Source organism: Adiantum capillus-veneris, chromosome 19, assembly GCF_014529385.1.
Source record: "Adiantum capillus-veneris isolate H3 chromosome 19, ASM1452938v2, whole genome shotgun sequence".
NCBI classification, from domain to species: Eukaryota; Viridiplantae; Streptophyta; class Polypodiopsida; order Polypodiales; family Pteridaceae; genus Adiantum; species Adiantum capillus-veneris.
In genome coordinates, this window is record NC_140949.1 from 144,798,611 (window position 1) to 144,824,286 (window position 25,676).

Genomic DNA, 25,676 nt, shown 5'->3' on the forward strand with positions numbered 1-25,676 from the left:
TAACAGGTCTTGAGCTCAAGTCTCCTCGTCGGATACATCTTTAAGGTTTCTTGGGATAGTTTCCTGTGACAAAATACTCTTCTTCTTGTTCTTCTTCTCTTGTTGTCTGCTCTTGTGCCGCTGTCCCCTGTCTGCTCTTTTGGGAGTATCGAAAATTTCAAGGGCATTTCGGGAATTTATGACAAATCAATCTTCTCATGAAAAACTATAATTTCTTTTATTTGAGACGGGCGTGTTTTGGGAATTCTAGAAAATTTGGAACCGTTTTGGGAATTTAGGACAAAATATTGCAGGTGCTATCGGAAATTTTGAAATTTGAGGCATATTTTTTCTAGCAGGTCTCCCCGTTTGTTTTTTTGTCTTTGAAAAGGGAGGATTCTCCCATGAAATCACCAAAATATATATATATATATATATATATATATATGGGAGGGACTTTTTTAATGAAAAGTGTTTTAGTTCGTTTGTATCTCTGTGTGTGCGCGGCACGTGGGTCTCTTTGTGTCATAGCTCTTTTAGGGCTTTTGTAGACGTCAATAAACATTTCATTTCATTTTTCTGTCGTGCTCGTGCTCAGCAGTGGTTGATTAGCCTATAGCGATGAGCTGGTGTGTTTTCTCTATTGTGTTCAAATTCGAGGGATGGCGCAATAGAGATATCAGTAGGCACAGAGAGGACAAGGTGCAAGGACCTTAGGGTCTTGAGGGTGCAAGAAACACAGAGTAAAGGGCGACGCGAAGGGGAAGAGAGTGGGGCGCGATAGAAGCCATGACTGTGTGAGGATCCTCCCGCAGGACACAGAGAGGAGAAGGTGGAAGGACCTTAGGGTCTTCAAGGTGCAAGCACCACAGAGAGAAAGCACGACGCCAAGAGTGAGAGAGTGGAGCGCATTTTATTTTTTTTTTCTGTTGGGGGGGGGGGGGGGGGGGGGGGGGGGGTGTTTGGGGTTGGGGGTTTCGTCTTCTACGTGATCTGTAGGCTGCACAGAAGCGAAGGTCAAGCTGGCAGGGGAGGGGGGGCAGAAGGCGGTCTGCATGTGCGTGGGAATCAGGGAAGAGCAAGGGAGGGGACAGGTGATAGCGACACTTAGGAGAGTTTTGCTTTGCAGTTGCAAGATTCCTGTGAACAAATTAATGGGTTCTGGGAGTGTCTAGCGATTAGAGGCCTAACATACTTAAATAGGTGCTGCAAACACCTTGTTTTTGGGTTGAATTGAAGGGAATAATGAAAGATCCTTTGGGCTAAGAGAAAGGGAAAAGCTAAGGGGAAACTTTTCCTTGGTTGGTTTCATAAGTTAAGTTGGGTTTTTTTTTCCTTTGTGGTGTGCTTTTTTTTTTTTTTTTTTTTTTTGGGGGGGGGGGGGGGGGGGGGGGGGGGGGGGAAGAGGAGGGGGCAATGTTATGAAGGCGATCACAAGGCAAGCCGAGGAGGGATAATTGCCACACAGGCCAAGATTCAGCATCAACTTTGTTTTTTTTAAGTTATCCATTCATGGATGTGGGGCTATGCAAGAGATTCGGTTTCTACCTCGCAACTTATCTATTGACTTGCCAATAGTGACTTAAAATTTATCTGCATAGATCGAAGTTCATCCTTGGGATGTCTTCCAATAGAGAACAATTTGCACTAAGCCAACGTATCGTAGGCAACTCCGTGCTATGCGTGCAAAGATCATGATATTAAAAAAAAGAAAAAATTAATAAAATATACTTCAAATTTCAAAAATTTCCAAAATATATTTTGGTTTGGTTGGATTCTTTGAGATTTTCTAATCGTTATTCTTGTTTGACAATTGAGATCCGCTTATGAGTGCTTAGCATGTAATTTGTCACTAATTACCTCGCAAAAAAGGTAATTATGTCTAAAATTAACGAACCAATTCATCACTAAAGCTTACATAACCAACTCAAATTTGACAGGTATTTTGGTTTGGGAGTTTCCACAAATCGAAGAAATTGAGTGCTTGCAGTGGGCGCTCGACAGCTGGCGCAACCGACCTGCAATGACGGAGGGGTGAGGACAGTGAGGAGACAGGAGGGTGTTCGTTTGAGGGGAACATGTGCATGGGCACAAAGCGAGGTGCGGCTGCAGAGGCAGTGCCTCTCTCTCTCTCTCTCTCTCTCTCTCTCTCTCTCTCTCTCTCTCTCTCCTCTTCCTCTATGTTGTCCTGCTCTCTCTCTCCTCTTCCTTCGTGCTGTCCTGCTTTGCATGGCTGAGACGGAGAAGCACCCAGGAGAGGGATTCCCATTCCTTGAGGGGAAACGGCCATGGTGTAGTAAGGGATGTGCAACGATCGAAGGAAAGGCGATCAAGAAGCACGCAGAGGCAACCATGACAATGATTGTAGACTCGATAATGGGTCCCTTTTGCCGTTGTGTGTGAGGACGAAGGTTGGTGTGAGGAATGCTGAAGCAATGGGCATATCACGGGTGCAAGGAGCCGCTATGTGTGAGGGGGAAGGGTCGCATGAGAAACATTGAAGGCATGAGCAAATGGCAGGTGCAGGAGATAGAGAGACGAGGAGATAGAGCCGCCTTGTGTGCGTGGAGAGCGATAGAGGCTTGAGAGGTGTAGAGAGAAACATAGCTAGTCTTAGTTAGGCCCACCGTGGAGAGCGATAGAGGCTTGTGAGGCGGCTATGGTGAGGGATGGGAGTTGCACAAAACCATGATGGCGACACCCCATTCTTTTTTTGTTTTAACACTTAGAAATTCCATGACAATCTTGATGGCTAATTAATTGGGTCTTTGAGTATACTATTACTTTATCCCCCACAATATAAATATAGCCATCAGCTCCATCGCAAAATTTACTTCAACAAAAGTAAAGCAGTGGGTGTAAAACTAGTTATCAATAAATATTTCCATACACCCCATATGGACACAAACAATACGTCAACGAAGGTCTACAAATTCACAAAGTTTACATCACAATCTTATGTCTCATCAACATTTCATGGCCAAAGCCAAGCTATTCGAGTTAAGTAAACACAACCAAACAATGCAAATAAAATTGTTTATCCTTTGATAGGATAAACAATTTTATCCTATTGTAGTGTACACGAGATTAGACTGAACCAAACTAAGCGTGTCCTTCTTGGGAGAAGGCACCTCTATTTATATTGTTGCTTGATGGTTACAAGACAGTTTACACCTAGGTGTGTCCGACCATACCACACCTCCTCCCTTAGGGAGAAAACGATGGACATCTTTTTTGCAAATTGGGACTAAGAAGGGACTCGACATGACTAAAGGGACAGCATCAACTCCAACGTCTCATCCGAGGAGAGTGAGCTTACAACAGCTTAGCGGCTTGATTCTGAGAGGACTCGACTCGACAAAGAAAACATGTTGCGCTATAACGACATGAGCGCAATCTTTTTGTGATAACCATCCCTTTCCGAAGGGACTTGATGCAGTGGTACTTTATTCATGCTAGAACGCTATGCTGAAATGAATAAATGTGTAAATACTTTAAACTACTCTAAGTGGGACTTCTGAGAATCCGGGGGACAGATACTGATGCCTCGTGCCGTTGAGAAAAACAACACAGAGCGTGAAATGGAAAAGGTGGCAGTAACATGTCGAAGCAGCAGAGGGCAGCGGGCATTGGAATTGCAGTTAATGTAGAGGGGACTAGACATGTAGGGGCTACTCGCATCAAGGAAATCCAAGAAGGCTGTAACATCACCGAGTGTAGAATTGCTTGATGAGCAAATGCTTCGGCGCTGGAATCGCTAGATTTGCAGCAGGAGTTGGTACGTGAGAGTTGAAACTTGTGTTGATGCCCGGCTTGACACAACCACCTTTGTAGGCTTGGACACCATAGCACCTGAATCGAAAATTGCAGACTCTGTGTGGGTGCTTGAACAAGGGCAAGGGTAGCTATGGTGAGGCTATGGCCACGTGTGTGGAGCATAAGGTCAATGACAGGCTGGCCCGATACTGGGGCTACGGCTCCCTATCCTGGGTCAAAAATGAGGCTCGCCATGGCACTGTGCGTTCGCTCGCAAGACAAAAAGTGAAAACCAAGAAAGGCTTCTCAACTGCTTGTCTCCTCCACCAATGTAGTGTACACAGGATTAGACTGAACCAAATTGAGCGTGTCCTTCTTGGGAGAAGACACCTCTATTTATATTGTTGCTTGATGGTTACAAGACGGTTCAAAGTTCACACCCAAGCGTGTCCGGCCACACCACACTATCAAAAAGAAAAATGATAAACAATTGTGAGTTTTGCAACAAAAAAAACCTTTATCCTTTCACACGTAGTACAATATATTCTATCTTAACCTCATACATGTAAATCAATGTTGCAAGCGCATAAACAATTTAGTCCAAGGTAAATATGATTACTCCAAAAACAACCCCCACATTACATTAAGCTAGAACGGGCCAATGCGATGCATGTACTCTAATGCCACATAAATCACTTATAAATGAAGTTTAACGAGAACACTTCACTATAACGTAAAATTCTGAGAGTTTCAAGTCATCAAAATTTCTCTCCAAAATGATAATGAAGATCCAATTACGGAGCACAACTGCATACTTGAGCGAAACATAATCGTAAACCCTAAGCTGGACCCTATACCCAAAACCCTGAACACAGAAGTGCAATCCTCAAACAATTTATCAAAGGAACACTTCTTACATTTGCTATTTGGTTAGAAGTCATTAGTATCAAAAAATATTTCTTACATAAAGATCATAAGACCGAGTGAAAAAATGTATATCTTAAACCTTTGAAACATGAACCCTAAACCGGGAACACATAATCCTAAACCCTCAATCATACCTTGAACCAAGAACCCGAGACCCCCAAAGCTAAACTAGAACCCCCAAACAATTTATCAACGGAACACTTGTTACATTTGGTATTTCCCTTAGAAGTCATAAGTATCAAAGAACACTTCTAACATAGGTTTCATTTAAAGTCATTAGACCAAGTGAAAAATGTATATTCTAAACCTTTAACCCTAAAAACCTAAACCCGACACCCAAAACCATGAACTTGAAACCCAAAACCACTGAAGAACACTTCTTACATTTGGTATTTTTGCAAAAACACTTCTTGCATTTAGTGTTTCAATTAAGGTCATTAAAATTGAGTGAAAAAATGTATATACTAAACCGTCAACCCCAAACTCTAAACCCCAAGCCAGAACTCATAACTTGAAACCTTGAACTTGGAACTCCAAAACCCAAAATCCCAAACCCTTGAACACTTCTTATATTTGGTATTTCCATTATTAGAAGTTATGAGTATCGAAGAACACTTCTTACATTAGTATTTCAATTGTGGTCATTCAACCCAGTGAAATAACGTATCTACTAACCCTAAAGCTGAATCTAGAACCCAAAACTTGGAACCCTAAATAGGATCCCCAAGCTTTGAACCCAAAATCGTGAACCCTAAACCAAGTGAAAAAGGTATATACTAAATCTTAAACCTTGAACTTGAACCCAAAACCCTAAATTGGAACCCTTAACCCAGAACATTGGACCTTGAACATCGAACCCCAAACCGGGAACCTTGAACCTCGCCCTGAATCCTAGAAACAAAAACCCAAAACCCTTGAAGACTTCTTACATTTGGTATTTTTATTAGAAGTCAACAATACCAAAGATCACTTTTTACATTTAGTGTTTCTCTTAAAGTCATTAAAACGAGTGAAAAAATTGTATATACTAAACCCTAAACCAAGGAACATAACCTTGAACTCAAACCTTGAATCTCTAACCCCGAACTTGAAACCCCAAAACATGAATCCCAAACCCTAAACTCTAAATCTAAACCCCAAACTCCAAACCCCCCAAACCCTTAACTCTAATCCTTAAACCCTAAATCTAAGAACCTCATACCCCCAACCCAAAACCCGAAACCTCAAACCCCAAACAATTTATCAAAGGAACACTTCTCATATTTGGTATTTTCGTTAGAAGTCATTAGTATCAAAGAACACTTCTTACATTTAGTGTTTCAGGTTAAGGTCATTAAATCGAGAGAAAAAATGTACATACTAAACCCTAAACCTTGACACTTGAACCCATAACCAAAACCTTGAACCCAAAATCTAAAAGATGGAATCCCGAGCCCCGAATTTGGAATCTTTAACCCAAAACTTGGAATCCCAAGCCCAAAATCGCAAACTCCAAAACCCCTAAACACTTTTTACATTTGGTATTTTCGTTAGAAATCATTAGTATCAAAGAACACTTCGTAAGTGTTTTAGTTAAGGTCATGAAACTGAGTGAAAAAAATGTATATACTAAACCCTGAACCCCTCAACACTCAACACTCAACTTGGAATCCTAAACAACCTGAAACTCAAAACCTAGAACCTTGAACCCGAACCTCAAACCTCTAACTGGAACCTCGAACCCTGAACCTTGAACCGGAACCTTGAACCCCAAACCCCAAACGGAAACCCAAAACTCGAAACTCTAAACCTTAAACCCTAAACCCTAAATCTATGAAACACCCAAATGCACCTTAAAAGGTTAAGTGCATGCTTTATGGTATCATCCACAAGACAAACTAGCCATTAGCTCCATCACATAATCTACTTAAACAAAAGTAAAGTAGTGGGTATAAAACTAGTTATCAATAAATATTTCCACATACACTCCCCTATAAACAAAAGCAATACATCAACAAAGTCTGCTGGCCAAAATTTGTCGGATACCTAGTAAGACTTGTTAAGATTACAAATATTGTTAAGCAACTTTAATGGATAGTTGTTTACACATGTAGCAAGCTATGATCTATTAATTAACATGTTTCATTTTGTACCTAGATGTAATTGATCTTCACATTCTATTATGGTCCAAATATGTTAGCACAGCTTTCACGTGATTGCATTGCAAGGGAAAGTATTTGGTTCTTTCTCTTTGAGTTGTGAGCATAATAATTGCCATAAGCATTGGCAAGTATGGTCATGAAAATGCAAGTTCGGATCCATTTTACTAAGTACATGCACACTAGGTGTTATGGGCTCTAGTATTTAGCAAAGACTGTTTGGAACGGCATGCAAATTCATGAAGTTGATAGCTTGTAAAGTTTATTGCACTATATGTGGAGTACCTCAGTGAGATTACTTATGGGTCTATCAATCACTAATAGAGGTCATTGCTTAGTTTGGGTGATAGATAAGCTGACTACACTTTGTACAGTTTATTCATCCACGTTCCAATCACTAAAGTTAACCAAGTTTCTTATTCATTACATTGTTGATTACTCAACAATGTTGTAAGGAATTGTGATCCATGTTAGCCTGTCATTTTAGAGGACTTTCTATAAACGGTGGAAAAATACACGTCATCCAGAGAGGATAGGAAGATTAAAAGTGATAATCTTGTGCTAAAGGATATGCTAAGTGCGTACATTAGCACCAAGCAATCCAATTAGAAAGGTTATCTCTCTAGTTGAAGTTTGCTTACCATGAAGCAAAGCATGTTGCGGCTAAGTTTAGTCCCTTCATGTTTCAGTCACAGATTGTCAACCTCAATCACCAGTTATGGTGGGTTTGTTTACTGGTCAAGAATGATAACCAGTCTTTTTGTTGATAGGATATGTCAGAGATTACTTTCAAGGAAAGTGAGAAGAGGTATTGTTCTAAACACCTCTTAGTTTTAGTAACTCATTTAACATACTCTAGTGAGTTATAAATAGAGTTTACACACTATGTTGGATATAGATCGGTTACACAAAACGGTTGCAAATGGACAAAAATGTTGAAAATGAAATTTTTCTTCTTGATTTTGTTGAACCTTCTACTAAACTATGTTCCCCCAAATGGACAGCTGGATCCATGAAGGATGTCACTGCAAAAAACATTAGTGTTCTTATGAAGATATGAGCACTTTTGTTTTCAAAGACAAAAATGCTTTTCCAAGGGGGAAGTAATGCCAGGCCTAAGGTAAGAAGGTAAGACCGGGCAAGCCCAAGGCCAGGACGACAACCATGCGATAAAGGGGTTTCTGTAAATAGTATGGCCAAGGGCCTATATAGGGCATGGTTGGGTGGTTATTTGCATGTGCTAGTCTCCTCTTCCTCATATGTCACCTATGAAAATTGTAAGAAATCAAGATGGTTAACTCAAAGAGCTGCAATGTCTCATTTTTCTATAGAGAGGAGAGAGTTACAAGAGCAACAATAAAGAACCATGCTTGATTCTATCACAAATTGTGCTTGGGGGGAACGTGTACTTGAAACAGGAGGGTAGCATGTCACGTATGACACGTCGAAGTAGAAGAAGGATATTCAATAAGGCAACCACATTTGGCCAGTGATGATCGAAAGCTATCATTATAGGAGTAAAAACAAATTCTTCCTATTTTCAAGCCAAAAAATGAGTTGGTTAGTAGTCCATAAGAAGCAAATTAACAGAAGGAACATTAACAAGTTGTATAGGTTTGTCGTCTGCATCCAGATCTCGTGCACTATATAGGGGGTGATAAAAATGTGAGCTTCTAATTTAGAGCTTTTTTGTTAGAACTTTAGAGCCATTTTGATTGCGAGCTTCATTTTACCTTTTCCACCCATGTAAGTTATTTTTCTCCCATAAGAAAGCTTTTGATTTCAAGCTTCGTTTCATTTTTCACCCATGGAAAGTATTCATCTCCCATAACATTACCTCATGTGGCTAGGTGTGCATTTGCTTATGTTTACAAAACTATGATAGAAAGACATACAAGTTTTCTCCAAAAGAATTAAAACATCCCATACTACAGATGGTGGCATGGATTCTTGGAGATACACTCTATATATAAAATGGGACGCCACCTACGAGCGAACAATTTTGATAAAACCCTTATATACGACTCATATTAGACAATAAGAGCCCCCTTTCTACGCTTATACGACAATCAATGATGAAAACTATGATACCCCTATCTTACATATACAATTTAGGTCTCACATTATCTAACTAAGTAAAACTAGTCAAAGAGTGTGTAACATAGTGACGGCAATGTACTAATGAACCACTTCTATTGATACCTAGATGTACCCTCAATGTGTCTTAGTTTGACTTTCAAACTATGTGCTTGATCAGCCTGCACTCTGACTACTGGTCCAATTTTGACCCATCCAAAGCTGTTGTAAATCAACACTTGACCTGCTCCAAATCAGCCCTTATCTTTGTAGCTATTGACTCACAAGTTTGAGGGCAGACTCTTTTGGAAAGCCATGATTTTGAAACACAAAAACTTCCTCTCATTTTATTCTTTTCTCACTTCTCTCTCTCTCTCTCTCTCTCTCTCTCTCTCTCTCTCTCTCTCTCTCTCTCCCCCATAAATATGATACTCCCAGATAAATTATTGGAGGCATGCCCCTAACTTATGGGCTTATGTAACTTGTAAAAAAATCCCCCTCCCTTGCACTTACATGGTGCGGTAAGTTTTCTATTGTGAATCCCCTGGGCATGGATTATAGCTAACGTATCATGCATCTCTTAAAATATCATGACAATGGTCTCTTTGATCTCATTTTCTATAGATTAATTCAAGCTCATGAACTTAACAATGATGGATTCTTTAGATTCTGCAAGTTGTCAAGCACTCTTGGTGTCACAACAAGAAGCCTATTGGAGAATTTGATGACAATGGTCTTGTTGAACTCATTTTCTATAGATTAATTTAAGCTTTGTATTCACTGTGTAGTAGTAAAAATCTTCATTTCAAATATTACACTGCTCAAATTGAAGCAAATTTATTGCCCATTTTTATTAGTGACGAAGATTGAGCCATTATGTAAAGGCCACACACTACTTAGGTATAGTTTGAGAATAAGAATCTGGAGCTCATAAAAATGATATTGGAAATTATTGAAGGGATAAATATTATCTATTGTTTGAGAGATTTTCATAATTGGATAGGGATGGGTTCTCATTGGTTAGTTAGAAGTAAATATAGGACTGAGTAAGAGACTTAGGGACCAACTTAAGGACCAATACAAGAGTAAAGGGCATTCTAATACTTGAGAGCTTGTCAAAATTGAATGGCTATGAGAGTAAGGAACCGACATATAGGAGTGAAGGATTAGAATTTGTTAGTAAATGGTTTAACTTTAGTCCACAACAATTGTGATAGGTTGCGCTTGAGATTCTTGCTACAAAGTATAGAGTTGAAAAGTTAGATAGAACTAATTATGAGGTTTTAGAGTCTAGCTCTCCTACAAAGCATATTTTTGAAGCATCAATTAGAAGTTTTAAGGATTTTTTGATAAGATGAGGAAAGGCTACCTCCAATATGGATTCTCTCCTCCATATTCCGTTGAAATATGGAAATCCAACAAGGTTGCCAAGTTGTAGAGAAATGGAGGAAGGTGGACAAAGGTCGAGAATCCCAAAGGAAGGAGTAAACAAATGGGATGGATGGATGAAGAAAACACAAGTGGAATGGAGGTGAAGTGGATAGTTGACTAGATTAAGTCCAACAATGTGCATAGAGCTACTTAAAAATTGATAAGGGTTCATTAACCAACACTCTTGATGATTAAAGAAGGTGCTTTTTTAAAATGAGATGTCTATAGGATAAGTGCACCTTCCCTAATTTGCATTGTACAAAATACAATTTGAACTAAAGTCAGAGCCTTTGACAATGGAGAAAAATTTGTGTGTCTTATGGTACGGGATGTAAGGATGTGGTCGCAGAAAGCATAGCTTGACACAACTATGCCAAAATTGACATAGTTTCATAAAAGACAAAAAACTCATGCATGAGGCCCAAATATCCCAAAAAGTAATCAATGACTATGCATCATGTGACCACTCCCTACGTATTGAGATCACACAAAGGTCGAAAGATCACAGAGGATGAGTATATGTCAATGCTCCAAAGTGTATAAGCACATGGGCTTTGAACTAGGTGTTACATTAGTAATCTATTTTTTAAGAGTTGGCAATTAAGCTTATTGCAAAATCAATGCCTGTGCTTTAAAAAAATATGAATGAAATTTGAACATGATATATGATAACTAGAACCTCATGTCACCAAAACAAAAGAAGTACATATCACTAGATCAACCATTCATTCTATCATAGAGACCTACTAGTAGTAATCTTTAAAAAAAGAGTTCTTGAAGAATCCTCCATGGAAAGATAAATCTTCTAAATCTACCAAGGCTCTACATGACCAATGATGCTACCTCTCGTTCTGTGCCAAGGCATCCTTGACCCCCCACTCCCTACCTCCTATTCCCTCACACAACAGAAAGAGAGATATGAAGGGGATAATACTCCTCATGGCCCTAAGGCCATACGTAGATACAGAGGGACTTGCCACTCACTTGTCAATGCACATGTAGGAGAAGTAGGATTCATCTAGCTATTATAATGAAGAGATTCTTTTGGAGAAAGAGCTGCTCTTAGTAAAATCACAAACATTCAAATGTAATTAAGCAATAGTGGCTATGGTGGCAACCATCATGATGACGTAAAGATTCACAGGAGCAAGAGATTTTGCAAAGCATGTGCATGAGGGATTGAGTAGAGGTTCATCAAGTAAGTCAGTCTCTCTCTCTCTCTCTCTCTCTCTCTCTCTCTCTCTCTCTCTCTCTCTCTCTCTACACAGCATTTGTGTGCATTGCCCCTCCTCCATGCACGTGCTCTGCGCTTTAATTTGATGATGACCCCTGCCTTCAACCACATCCTTGCTACGTCACTTGTGTGGAGAAGTTGAAGAATCCTTTGCTTAGGTCCCCATCTGCACATCTAAGTCCATCGTCATCTCTCAATGCTCAACGACGGCATGTGCGAGGATGATGCCATACCACATGTTTATGGAGGGTAAAGGAATTTGGGCAAACACAATGTTCACTTTGAACAGAGAACTAGAACAAGCATATAGACGTACAAATGAGGTGATACAAAATTGTGTTTAGGAGGAGGACATGGCTATTGAGACAGGTCTAGAACCTCCTCCATGTCCGTGGTCTGTGCTCTCTTTATCCGCTACTAGCAGGACCATTGACAAGCAATTAGGTGGATTTACTTACCCCGACCTGTGACTAAATTTCAAGCGCTATATCCAATGTGATATGCAGGAGACTCTGATATCCCTATGGACACTCCCCTAAATGATTAAACAATGATATAAATTCATGCATCACACACCTTTCTTGCTATTGATGACACGTTTCTATGAACTTTCTTGTTGTTGATGACACTTTGATGAGGGTTAACTGGGCATGTTGGGTTGAGAATATAAGCAAAAAGTTATAGTAAGCATAATTGAGAACCCACGGCTAACCACTAAATTAGGGGAAGATATCTACCACACATCTTATTTGCGAACAATTTGTATAAATGCTTCCAAATCAAGGATCGTGTGTTGATGGCAATAACCACTATCATAAAATATCTTCTCTTCCATGAATCATGAGACTATCTTACTATAGAATAAGAAGTTTAACTACATGCAATTATAGAAAACAATATTGTTGTCCCCATGCAAAGCCAAGTTTAAAGACACACAAAGGGAGGCATGAAGATGTGGAATTCTTCCCCTTAGGGACCCTTTGATCAAGCCAATGTTATCAATGTAGAAATATTGTTAATATAATTGAGTAAATTTGAAGCTCACTTCGAATAGTAGATTTAAATATTTTGAAAGCACCCCTCTAGCTCCTCCTCATTCTTATGTTAGTTTCCTCCTGAAATAATTGGCAATTGCACGGCATTTCCATTCAACTTCAAATAGTAGATTTAAATATTTTGAAAGCAACCCTCTAGCTCTTTCTCATTCTTATATTAGTTTTTAACTGAAATAATTGGCACTGCATGGCATTCCCATTCAAAGATGCACCAAGAACTTTGCTACAATTGGTGTTTTGTTATTGCATATGTCTCGATAGATTGTAACCCCTCTCTTGTAACAACTGAGGGCACATTTCCAAAACACATGCAACACATAGGTTCTTTGTTACTCCATAAGCCCCTATATCTTGTAACCCCTCTTTCATGACAAGGATGTAATCACATAATAGCATGCCTTAACCATATTTTTAAGCTAAGCTCTTAGAAATCATACATGCACACAATTATGTCTAGAAGAGCCACTAGCTATGGCACATTTCCAAAACACATGCAACAACACCAATTATAGCACCAAAAGTGATCCATCAGAGTGCTTTAGCTATAGCTATTGTAAGCTTGTACCTTAATCCTAGGAACTTGTTTCCACTGCTTTATCACGATTGAATTTAGTTTTTCTTACTATCTAGACTTGGTTGGATAATGCAATCGAGGTGGAAGCTAGTGGTAATGGGTTTTAAGTCTCTAGAGTCTCCAACAACAACCATTGGCACTCTAGCACCTTGGTCTAGTCATGAGGAAAATTTTCACGATGTCTAATTGTTGCCCAAATCTTTGCTATCAATGAACTTCCACACATCAGTCCCTAATATCCAAGTCTATGATTGAGGACTTTGAAATGATGTAGATAGACTATCCCGAATGATCTGTAGAGACATAAAGGAGGGCTATTAAGCTCTCCTCTTGATGGGTCTATAAAACCCTAGTACCTTGAGTTCCCTAGCTTTTTGAAGAATATGATCTTCTTTGAGGCTTGGAGGCTTGAACTCCAAGCCTCAACACATCCAAAAGTTTATTTAATATTTCTATTATGTCTCCATTTGATTAACCAGCAAGAATCAGTCCTGTTTGGTAGTTATATACTTTATTTCACTCATTTAGTCCTCCATTGTCCCAACAAAATAACTACTTTATTTCACTCATTTAGTCCTCCATTGTCCCAACAAATATATTCCCTTTGATGCTAGCTCTATTGCCCAAATGCTCACCGTCACTTTACCACCCACCATAAAAATTATCTTCATTCACTTTGTATAGCTTGGCTACAAGTCGATCACTTGCAAGGTTATATCCTCTAAAATAGATATACTAGGATGCCCCTAGCTAAACTCTACACTGGCTATCCATCTAAAGAGTCATCTTACCACTTCTATTGAGCCGTTGTGTGTGTGTGTGTGTGTGTGTGTGTGTGTGTGTGTGTGTGTGTGTGTGTGTGTGTGTGTGTGTGTTCGCGTACAAAATGTGACCTTACAAGGTAAGCTGTGGCTAGATAACTTCCACAACTAAATCATTCTTCTATGATACATCCACAACCCTTTCCAATGTTTTTCACATGTTCAAATGAAGACCCAAGGATATTGTTTTAGGATTTTGTAATTGAATATTTCTACACAATGATCATTGTTCTCAATAGTGGATTTGAATGTGAGGTACATTATTAACATGTAAACTTTTAATTAAAAATTTAAGATGCTATAGTAAAGTAAACTTTGCTCTAAATGACACCAAATTATATCTCTAAAAAGTTATGAATTTGAGAGCCACATCCAACTAGAAAGGATTTTGAATTTAAAATAAAGTCTAAGTATATTTCCATTATCTAATGTAAAACACCTCTTATACTTAGTGTACTTTTTTGCACCCTTCCCCTCCCCTTTGGTCTTTTGGATACCTCTTAATGCTTGGATAGCTAGTAGTCTTTTACGTATGGTAACCAAAATATTGATTTATCATAAGCATGATAATTTGAAGTCATGTAGACCCTAGCCTTCTTGCTACCATTAAAATATTTTCCAATAATAGATAACATTAAATTTCTTTATTGAGATTTACTAGATTTGCCTTCTATAAGTGGGAGCTAGGAGATTTCCAAAATCACAAAATAGAAGTGTGAAACTTCAATGGAAATTATTTTCACAATGATGCATGTTTTCATGTAGCTATATCAGACCAAAAATACTAAAATTTCTACAAATGAAGCTCAAAACCAAGAAACACATAAATTTTTGCTAAAAGCTCTAACTCAGAAGCTCTCCAAAAAAAAAAAAAGCACTCCACTATATATGGTCTATAGTTTGAGTCATTTCCTCATTATGGTGAGAACAAGTTAAACTACAGACATGATTTTTTTGTAGCGTGACACAACAGTGTTATGTGCTTTGCACACACTGATGAGATGCCCCAACCCCAACTTAATTTTTGCATTTCTATACATTATAACCTGCTATATATAAACAAACTATTCTTGATTCGCAACAACAAATGACTGCTAGCATTAACACATCAATTTCTTTGGCAAGGCCAACCAAGCAAGCCTCGTAGGTGACTCCAGAAAAGACAATGTCTATGAAAATGACAAGATGCAGACCACACGACTTTTGCTTGGAGAAGAGATCCTTGGCAGATATGCACGAGGTGTAATAAACGTATACTGACTGGCAAGATTTGGCAAGCATCTGTATAGTATATGGCATGCAACTAATTATGAGAGACAATGAAGATGGTCTGAAGCTTTCCCCTCGTTGGTACAGAATTGTCATTGTCCTTGGCATTGAGTCCATGCATTCGAGAGCTCAGGCGTCTCTTCGATAGGGGCATCCCCATTATAATCAGCGATGGGACAAGTAACGGCAGCGCATGTTGATCTTTGAGATGAAAGAGCATCGGTAGAGATCTCTTTGCCAAAGAAGGGAAGCATTGCACATTTCCAAGCGCAACTCGATTTGGTCATGGCCATCCAAGGCTTTTTCCCTCAACACCCACTCCACTCACCCTGTGAGACAAAGGGGGTGTCAAGGTAAGCATCAAAGGGGCCGAAAGTGAATGTAATTTATAAGGTACATTAAGGCGACCAGACTTTTCAAACCTATCATGTATTGTTGCCACTTACCCCACAAAAATGGACTTGGCACATTGATTGATTGGCAAATCAGCATATTTGATCAAACAAGTTGTTGCATGGGCAACATGTAGACCAAATGAGGACGATGAATGTTCTTGTGTAGACATTGACCATTGGTGAAGAAGTTAGTGATGTTTTGGCTCAGTTTTACCGGTGTAAAGTTTGCAGAATTGTGTCCGATTATAATATCTTTTGGTTTAAGTTTTCACTGTTGCCATGCTTTGGGGTAAACTCCTAAAAAGTTTTGTAATGTTTGAATGAGTTGCAAACATAACAAAACATGGTGTGTAAAGTTTCATAGTTATGAGCACTCAGCATACTCATGTCATACTATTTCTGGGGTAAAATATAACGGTTTCCATAGAGGAAACATGCATGATCCAAAGCGAACTTGATTGCATTTTTTGAAAATGACCAAAATCATACCCTCTTCCATAGGCATCCACAAGGCTTACCATCCTCAAATGATTCAGTGGCTTCGCGTCCATAACTTAACATGGACTTTTACAAGACATGTTTGTCATGTTGGCAAAGATTAGTTGGCTATACACACACACATGGCTGGATCTTTTGGTTCATAATTCTGGGTAATAATGAGTTGAGAACAGTATACAATCTTGATTCTGGTATGCTATCAATTCCTCCCAACTGTACAGAGCAAAGTTCAAGATGCCCCACAATATACACACATCTCAAATTCTGCACCGGCTGAAACCTAAAGAATGTGTTCGCATTTCAATTTGACATGACACCTCACAAGGTATTTACACGTCAAAATCTCTAGTAAGCCTTGAGCTCCAGTTGCCGCTCGGTATCCAGCCTTTGCTGACATTACCTCCAGTTAAGTCTGTGGTATATGTAAAGCATGCTAAACCCATTACTATGAGTAAGAGGAAGGGTTGGCTTGCAATGGTTATATATGTGAGATCATTCTACAACAAATCCTGTATTTGATGAACACAAGTTCATTTTGGAGTCCTCAACAGTAAGCCAATCTACTCTGGGTATTTCGCCGCGGAACTCCAATTTCGCAGGCGTTCACCTTGGCTGCAAATCTGAGTGAGCAAAGGGACTCACTCACAGATTTGGCCTCTGGAGATATGTTGACAAACATCAGGGTCTTTGAATCCCCTCCTAGACAGGGCTGCCAAAACAATGAGAGAGAAAAACATGAGTCAAGGGCAAGGCCCGACAACGCTTGGTGGGCAATTTGTGAGAGAACCAGTAACTGAAGAATTCACGTACTTGCAGCAGGTACGTCAATTTCGAATTGCGGTAGGGAATGTGTTGCTCTCTGTTTGCTATGGCTAAAATGACATCCCCCAAACTTGCAAGACTTTTGTTAATGGCCTGATGAAACAAACAACTTGCCTGTTCAAAGTCAAGGACTCACATAGTGCCAGCATGAAGTTGCAGATGGTAGTCAAATACCTGTGTCTCTTTAAGACGGTCCCCACTTGATCCACTACGGGAAAGCCTCTCGCTTCCCGCTAAGTCAATTAGGTTGAGTACGCCATGCACTTCTTGATCAGTGCTCTGTAACGCTAAAGAATCAGGATACTAAACAACAAGTTCCTACTTTAACATTGGTTTTGGTATGTTTTCCTAGTTGAAGTGCTAGTGGCGGGAACCCATTCAGCTCTTACACAAGATCTGATAACAAGCATGAATGTATGCGATACGTTAGTTAACACCTACTGACCTCATTTAACCCCGAAATGCGCAGGGTGAAGACGCAATGACTTCGTGATGACTGCTCATTCATAGCTGTTTTTCCGACAGCTCTGTCATGGTTCACCGTTCATTGATAAAACCACCCTAATTGCAAACCGAATAATGATGGAAGTACAAGGACAAACTACATTACCTGCTTTGTGAAGCTCGATGCAAGAGCGAAGAGACCTCTTTCCATGTAGTTACTTCAATTAAAGTGAGATCCGACACACTAGTGTTCCCATTGTTATCGTGCTTCACAAGATACTGCTTTGAAGTCATGTCAACCTTGTTACTGGGAGCTAATAGATCCCGGATAGTTTCGTTATAGATCTCTAACATGGATGCCTGCATATCAGATGCAGTTTCAAGTTCTTAGGATCGCTGCTGTGAAGGTTAGCTCAGCATACAGCTTGAGATGCAGCAAGAAAACAAACCTGCATTTGAAAATTCCAGCCTTGGGCTCTTAAAGACTGACTGGATTTGAAAATCTGTTCCAGAGACCTTGGAATCACTCCCCTTTGGTGAAGATCATCAGGATTACCAAGCATGGTGTGAGTTTTGCCAGATCCAGTTTGCCCATATGCAAAAATGCATACCTGTATGACCAAAAAAAAAAGCAAGCAATTATACTCTCTATTCTAATCAGTGAAATATCAGAAATAAGGTCCCCCTCCCCCCCGCCCCCCCCCCCCCCCCCCCCCCCCCCCCCCCCCCCGGTGGGTGGAAGTCCTTTTACATAACAAACACAGAGTTCCACGAACATCACAACATTATGAAGACCTTGTAACCATCAAGAGCACTCTGTATGAGTTGAGAAATTTCCACAAAGACATCCTCCTGCTGAGCTTCGGGCCCAAAGACTTTGTCAAAGGTGAATGCATGTTTCTGTCCTGGGAGGTCATCAGAAGCATGTGAGAATGCAATACGATTACTCTGGACATTGCCATAATAAGCATCCCATAGTAAATACAAGCTGCACCTTGAGATTGAATCAGTTCAACACCCCTGCCAAGTAGCTCAGTTGAATTTGGATATTGAAGGACCGATGGCTCTTCTGTATTGTAACCCTCATCACCTGGTAGTAGAGGACGCACTCGGCAGAAGACTCTGATGTTGCCTTTTAATTCCTGCAATCATGTACTTCAAATCAAAATTCACAAATCGAATACATAGAGTATGTACTACCAATCCAGGCTTATTTTGACCTTCAAAAACCTCTTATATAGGAGAGCAAAGAGAGAAGAAAGAGAGATCAGACCAGTATTGTGTTGTGCAGTTTTCTTCTTAGCTGGTCACCCTCATGGACTCTGAGGTCAGATTCAGCAAGTTTACATTGTAAGTCCTCTATTGTCAACTTCTTGTCAACTCCCTCACTTTTATATTGCATAAGTATATTCTCTGACACCTGATGATTTTCCATAAAAAGAATCTTCGGACTTTAGAAGGGAATCCTGAAGGTAAAGAAAGGAATAGCTATTTATCCTTTACCAAAGAACAAACTGAATTGATGATTCATAGCTTCAGACTGCTGCCTATTATTTAATGCCACTCACTAGATATAATACACCCATGTAAGATATATTATACCTGCAACTGGAGGTTTGCTGCCTCCAGCTGAGACCGAAGGCTTGCAATTTCTTCTGCCTGGGAGGCATAATTTACCTGCAGGAGTGAAAAAACTATGGAAAGCAGTCCTATGGGGAGATTCTATAAACTGAAAAGAGAAAGCAATAAGAACCTCCAAAGTTGTAGCTTTGTTGCTCAGCATCTCCAAATCCTTAGCTGACTTTCCCGTGCATTCCTTGTACCTGGCATTCTCTGCAGCAAACATGTTTAGCTGTTCTGCCTGCTGCTTAATGCTCTCCAAAGCATGTTGCAATTCAGCTCGAAGCTTCTCTTCCTCATCCATGAGCAGCTTCCTCTGCGTGGCACCTTCCTGAACCGAAACCTGACCAGCGACAGGCTCTTTCAATCAGACGTTTGAACACAACTGATATTTCAATCTAGGAGCCCTCACAAAATCCCCACCATAATTCGTGAGTCTACCTAATGACTATGGCTCTTACCTTTGCCTGATTGAGCTGCTCTTGAAGCGCAACATAGTTACCCCGCAAACTGCTTAGAGTCTCCATCATGACAGATTTCTCCTTTTGTATCTTAGCCATAGCTTCAGCTGAAGTGGCAGCATCAGTTTGCAGTTTGCTATTGTACATCTGCAAGCTGGTATTATATTCTTGCAGCCTCCTATTGATGTCTTGCAAGGAGGCCACCTGCATTGATTTGCTTTACTCAAACCCTTCTCAATCAGAGAAGCATTAACAAAACATTGATATGTATCAAAAGCTCTGGATGACCTGTTGGTTTGCACTCTCAAGGTCCTTTCGGTAGGTATCAGACAATTCCACCAATCGACCAATCTCCTTATGTGCTGTCTCCAAGTTTTCCACATCCTGTTTGTGATTGGAAACAAGCACCTGCACCAGCAAGGATATCGAAATCAATTAAGTGTTGGCACTCCAATTGGTGCCATTTTGCCATGCAAGTGGATCAGAACTGGTGGCAAGCATTTGATTACAAGGCTGTAAATATTGCAAGAAAACCACCTCTTTTTGATCCTCCAATTGGTGTAGTTTGTCCTCTAATGTGCCACACATTGATTTCAGGTCCACCATATCTTTTTCAATCTCTGCTTGTCTAGTTTTAAGCAGCTCTTCTGTGTGTATTTGTACCGTTACCAGTCAGTAAGGAGAGTCAGTACAAACTAAATCCTTCAAAATAAAAGGGCGCGATCATTCTAAGGGGATGGTTACAATAGACCTTTGTGATTGCATTCTTTCCTCTCTTCGATCAGTTGGTTCTGAAGCTGTGTCTTTTGCAAGAAGTAAGCAGCCTCTACTTCTTGGAGCGATCGTATGCAAGTACGAAGCTTCCTTATGTAATCCATCATCTGTTCAGACTTTCCCTGAAAGATCAAAATAACACCTTACTTTTCTTGCTAACTCACGAAAGAGTCAAATTCCTTAAAAAGCTCAAAATGCATTGGTAAAGGACTCAATGTCTAATCAAGTCTTCTCTGCTTAAATACATCTCTGTAACAGCCTGTCAAAACCAAACTCAGTAGATGATGAGGGTCAAGAGATTAATTACATCGCCAGCATTCCACGGAAATTTGCGTTAGTAAGAGCTACATAGCAACGCTACAAACATGTATATGTCTAGGGTAATGAAAGTCTAGGATGATGTACACCCAAATGTTGATCCGGAAGTGTACATACTGACTGATTCAAATGCACATTAAGAGATGAACATCGGACACCACCTGTAGCAATTAAATGAGAAAAATATGCGGACCTTAAAGTCGAACTTGTTTTTCCCCTTCATTTTCATGTTGAGCAAAGCCTCAATGTCATCCTTTGTCATGGAAACTGGGGTACCATCATCATAGTGCTGCTGAAGAAGACGGCTAGGTGTGCTAGATGGGTCTTTCTCATTATTTTGAGCACTTTCCTGTCTGAGATTGATGGTTGAGAAAGCTTGGCGGACTCGCACCCTTGGCTCTGACATCACTCGAACTCCAAAAATGTCCCTGCCAATTTTTCTCTTTTTATCCATGGGTACCTCTCGGTTTTCTTTCTGTAAAACCAAGCTTTTAGCTGTCAGAAATCAGAGTACAACCTGTGCACAAGCATCTCAAACAGACATTGTCATTATCCCTCGACCCAAATTAAATGCATCAATCATTGTTTCTTGTCTGATCCCAAATGATAAGAGCTGGCATGGGCGCACACAATTACCAGGTGGGAGCCGCATCATGTGTGCACTCATGTGAGCCATTAGACAGAAAAGGTATTACGCATAGACCATGATTCTTACATTGAAGGGGCTTTTCTTTGTGCTTCCAGGAGGTCTATACTGCATCATTGCAGATGTGAGTAGACCCTGAACTGCTAGGACTAGAGGAGAGACACGCTTGACAACAAGACAGTAGGAGGTCTCTGTCTAGGTGGAGCAGGAGGGGCCCAAATGTGCATAATCCTTCCAAGCAAAGTTTCCCATGGCACTGTCAGCAGGTTAGGGTTAGAAATGCAGTAAAGGAGCTCAAAGAGGATCTGCAAAATAAGAAGGAAAAGCGACTTACAAACGAAGCTCGGATGCAGGTTTGAGACCTCTCTCTCTCTCTCTCTCCCTCTCTCTCTCTCTCTCTCTCTCGTTGCGGTGATGGGGAGGGCTGCGTAATGTTTGGGTAGGGAAACTGTTTCGCAGAATTGCTTGCGTGCTTCAAGCTCAGTTTTGAAAAGCGCCCATTCCAGCAAACGGTCACTTACTTGAAATGAGAGGAATGCCACTTTTAACTTTCAACCTCTTTTCGTTGCTTCAAGCTTAAAACATTAGGGTGTGATCGTGATGAGCAGCTCCTCTACATTAGGGTGCGTTCAGACGAAACCCTGCAGCATTGACAGAATTTTCCTTTAAGCTGGTCCTAGTGAAAATTACCAGAGTGCACAAAGATAGCTTATGAGCTGAAAAAAACTTGGAAATTTTTTGGGCTATGGATTCCAGCTCTACAATTGTTTTTCATAAGCGATTTCCAACCTAAACTGTGCCAAAAAATGTGTGTTATTTTTGTCCACTTTTCATACAATTGGCCATAGACCACCCTAAAATGCCTATTAGTGAGTCATAAGGTGCTACATAAGTAACCTTCATCATTATAAAGGTTTTCTAATGCTTCTAATATATGAATACTCTATGTATTTGAGGTTTTGGCCTATTTATGAAAATCTCACCATGCATATTTATGGACAAATTTTGAGGTTTTGGCCTATTTATGAAAATCTTGCCATGCATATTTATGGACAAATTTTACACTTTGATCAATTTTTTGGCAATGTATATAAAATAGAAAGGCAAGCATAGAGACTCGTCACTATATATTGCATCTTTTTTGAGTTTTGAGACACCTAATACCCCCAGTAATAGCTAACAACACAAAGTCGAGAAAAAAATTTCATTTTACCAGTTTGAGTTAGATATGTATCATGTTTAATATTTCTCATTTCCTTCATTGAAAATAGTCAATTTGTAGCTTAGGTCCAAACCTAACCATACAATGCCAATTTGTTCACAAGTACATTCTTTTCAAAGAGATTGAGATGCCAATTTTTGTGTTGTGTGGTTATGTCTAGAATTATCATAAGAAAACATGTATGAATGTTTTTGATGCTTTATGGGTGTTAATAAGATTCAAGGTGAATTGCCAATGTGTATTGATTAAAATTACTTATATGTGTAAATATGGTTGTAGTTATGCAAACACCGATGATAGGTCCACAAAATACAAAAAATGCAACTCTTTTTATTTGATTGTATGCATAATCAAAAAAATGACGCTTTGTGCGTGTTAATATGAAGGTGGATTGCCAAGGTGCACTGATTTAAATTACTTATATGTGTAAATATGGCTGTAGTTATGCAAACACCGATGATAGGTCCACAAAATACAAAAAATGCAACTTTTTTGTACTTGATTGTATGCATAATCAAAAAAATATGGGGCAATAGCAACCTTATACTTAATTGAAGTTGATGGGGAAAATAGATTGGTTGCATGCTCTATGAGGTGTAGCATGGGGCTAATCATGAAAATATGTTGTTTTTAGTCAAATCCAACACTACATTGGCTTTGGAAGCTTTTCATGGCCTAGGAATCAAGAAATATTAATTATTTTTGTCGTGTAGAATGGGTTCTTAGCATCAAGCACATGTAAGAATGCTTGAAAGTTCACACATATACAAGGAGTATTGAATTTTTTTTTCAAAACCTTGACCCTATTACGTTACAAAACTAGTGTTAAAGAAGCTCGCGCGGGGGGGGGGGGGTCACTACAATAGGAATATGCCTATCACGTGGGTTCAAATGTAGGGATTATTTTATTGTACGTTCTCACATACAAAAGGATGTTGAAAAAATGACCTTGAAAGAATATTTACAGATTTAATAGAAAAAGGGTCCCTTTTATTCGTGAAAAATTCATAGCTAGGAGGTTTTATAAATAATCCTTGAATGTACGTGATATATAGGTTCTACACGGTGACTATTGCTTGTATGGCTCTTTACTTCATTAGTTATCATAATTAACAGTTCTAGGTAGATATTTGGAATATGGAAATTGCAAGCACCTTTTCTCTCGGAGAAAAAAATTGCTCCATTTTGAAAGAAAATGGGTTTTTTGTATACCATCTAAATAAAACTTGCTGATGGACATAGGCATACGTACAAAACCCAAAGTTAATCAGATCCCAAAATTGTTTTGTATACACAAAGAGTGGATTTTTATTTTATAATAACCCTTTCTAGAGGATCTCGAGAGAGATTATAAGGATAAATGTTTTTGAAAACTTGTCCACGGTATAGATGAAATGTTGCCTGAATTTTGGTGATTGCATATATGGCACTTTAGTTCATTTGTTATCATGGTATTTAGTTATAAGCACCTTTCTCTTCTCTCAGGGTTATTGAATGACTACTGGAATACATATGATTGTACACACAAAATGTACCTTACTTCAAGTTTAAGCATTTGTTAGTCCTTAGGGTAAGTTGCAAGCTAATTCTACAAGAGTGACATTAATAAGAACTCGGTCTATTTTTTTACAGTTGCAACATGCACAAACATAGCTAGGTCTAATGGAATCGTATTGTATGGATGCAGGCAATAGTTGGATTCTTCTCTCAACAATGCTGGTGGAGGTTATTTGATTTAGTTAGTTTTTTGAAGGTCAAAGGTCAAAGTTCATAGCTCGAGACAACATCACTAAATGGCTACAAGATGTATTCCATTTTCTTACATAGGATTAAAAGAAGAATTTATACATGACAAATGGTCTATGATTGTGTTCAAACGCACTAATGTTGTCTTGATGTAATGTATATTTATTGAACATTTTATAGTTTAGTACACACACACCATGAATGCTACTCTCACTACTACACCCTAGTCCACAAAAATTGGTATCAAAAGTCTTAAAGGGACAAGTATGCTCTAATTCTCTTAAACTCTAGTTAATAGCATCATTAGTATAGTCTCTTCCTAATTTTGATTAATCAATTAAGTATTGACATGTTCTCGAGCATCCAATGAACCACTATCCTCCTTATTTTAGGTGCCATTGATTAGTGAAGATCCTATTTTTGTGTTATCATTTAGGGTTTTCGCTAATCCATATCCATTAGGGTTTCTCTAATAATGTTCTAGCTTCCATCATCCTTGGCACAATCATTGGAAAACCAAATTTTATCATTGTTTGTCCAATTCTTCCATCAAGCTTTTGTGTGGAGTGATTGTGTTGTCTAGAGCCAAGTTCTACCTCGTTCTCTATTAATTCTAGCATCAATGTTTCATCCAAAGTGTCGTAGGGGATACATTTTGTATAAAAAAGGGAATGCCACATTCAAGTAGACACCCTATTCACGACTTGTGTAAGGTAAATATGACCCTCCTTTTACCTTTATATAGTTTTCAATCTTCAAGGTATATTATATTCTTGACTTATTATATAAGAGTTGGACTCATGTGACCTTACATAATGGGACAAATCAAAGAGATAATCCCTCGATAATAAACATTTTTTCACAATGGGATCGTTTCTTGAAAGAAAGAAACAACTATATGAAAATCATGTACTACATGAGAATTCCTTTAAGAGAAACAACCTCTAGTTGATATAAAGAGACATTAGTACCTTTTGTATCTACACAACTATTGTCTTATAAGATGGAGGATAGGGATGTTGCTCACTTGGGCAATCGTTTAAGACATAACAATTCCCTTTCTCCCGCCCCACCCCCACACAAAGTTCAACCACCCCCTCCCTTGTGTTAAAGTTTAGAGATCTAATTATTGGGGGCTTACCCCTAGCTTGTACGCTTGTGTAGCCTTTTTGAAACCCCCTTCCCTACACTTAAGTGGTAAGATAAGTTTCCCATGATCGATCCCTTGGGCAAATTGCACTACGACATTGCAAATGTTGGAGCCCATATTGCGCCATTGATCATATGTGGCAATAGCCTTAAATCTTAGATTTTCAACGAGCCCCTGACCATCCAATTTGGATGTGTAAAAGCCACCCAATCGGTCTTTAGAATTCTACATAATAGAGCATGGAGTTACTACGTAATCCTCCCTTAGTAAGTAAAGGGCAATGGGTAAAATTCAAAAAATTGGTCAAGTGGACTTAAGTC

General features: G+C 39.3%; 1 protein-coding gene across 2 annotated transcripts; it reads right to left on the reverse strand.

The window, feature by feature from the left end:
- Positions 1-16,093: 16,093 nt before the first annotated feature.
- On the reverse strand, positions 16,094-21,753 carry LOC147435015 (kinesin-like protein KIN-14N). Of its 2 annotated transcripts, XM_086491369.1 has the most exons (18): positions 21,573-21,753; positions 21,308-21,494; positions 20,786-21,067; positions 20,252-20,396; positions 20,038-20,147; positions 19,789-19,908; positions 19,501-19,704; positions 19,173-19,382; positions 19,022-19,096; positions 18,693-18,839; positions 18,414-18,561; positions 18,215-18,324; positions 17,869-18,030; positions 17,586-17,779; positions 17,421-17,502; positions 17,150-17,254; positions 16,964-17,068; positions 16,094-16,862 (listed from the first exon to the last, which is right to left on the reverse strand). In XM_086491369.1, exons 2-18 carry the CDS (start codon positions 21,353-21,355, stop codon positions 16,698-16,700), a joined length of 2,412 nt encoding a protein of 803 aa, XP_086347495.1. In that variant the 5' UTR covers positions 21,356-21,494; positions 21,573-21,753; the 3' UTR covers positions 16,094-16,697. The 2 variants fall into 2 exon arrangements, with proteins under 2 accessions (XP_086347495.1, XP_086347497.1); XM_086491371.1 differs by lacking the exon at positions 21,573-21,753 and having other exon boundaries at positions 21,229-21,367.
- Between the last annotated feature and the right edge of the window lie 3,923 nt (positions 21,754-25,676).

Coding starts and splice junctions, on each gene's coding strand:
- LOC147435015 (XM_086491369.1), bottom strand. CDS start 21,355: ATGATGCAGTATAGACCTCCTGGAAGCACAAAGAAAAGCCCCTTCAAT. Junction 17,503..17,585: donor CATCGAGCTTCACAAAGCAG/GTAATGTAGTTT, acceptor GAACCATGACAG/AGCTGTCGGAAAAACAGCTA. Junction 17,255..17,420: donor GCATTTCGGGGTTAAATGAG/GTCAGTAGGTGT, acceptor TTAGCGTTACAG/AGCACTGATCAAGAAGTGCA.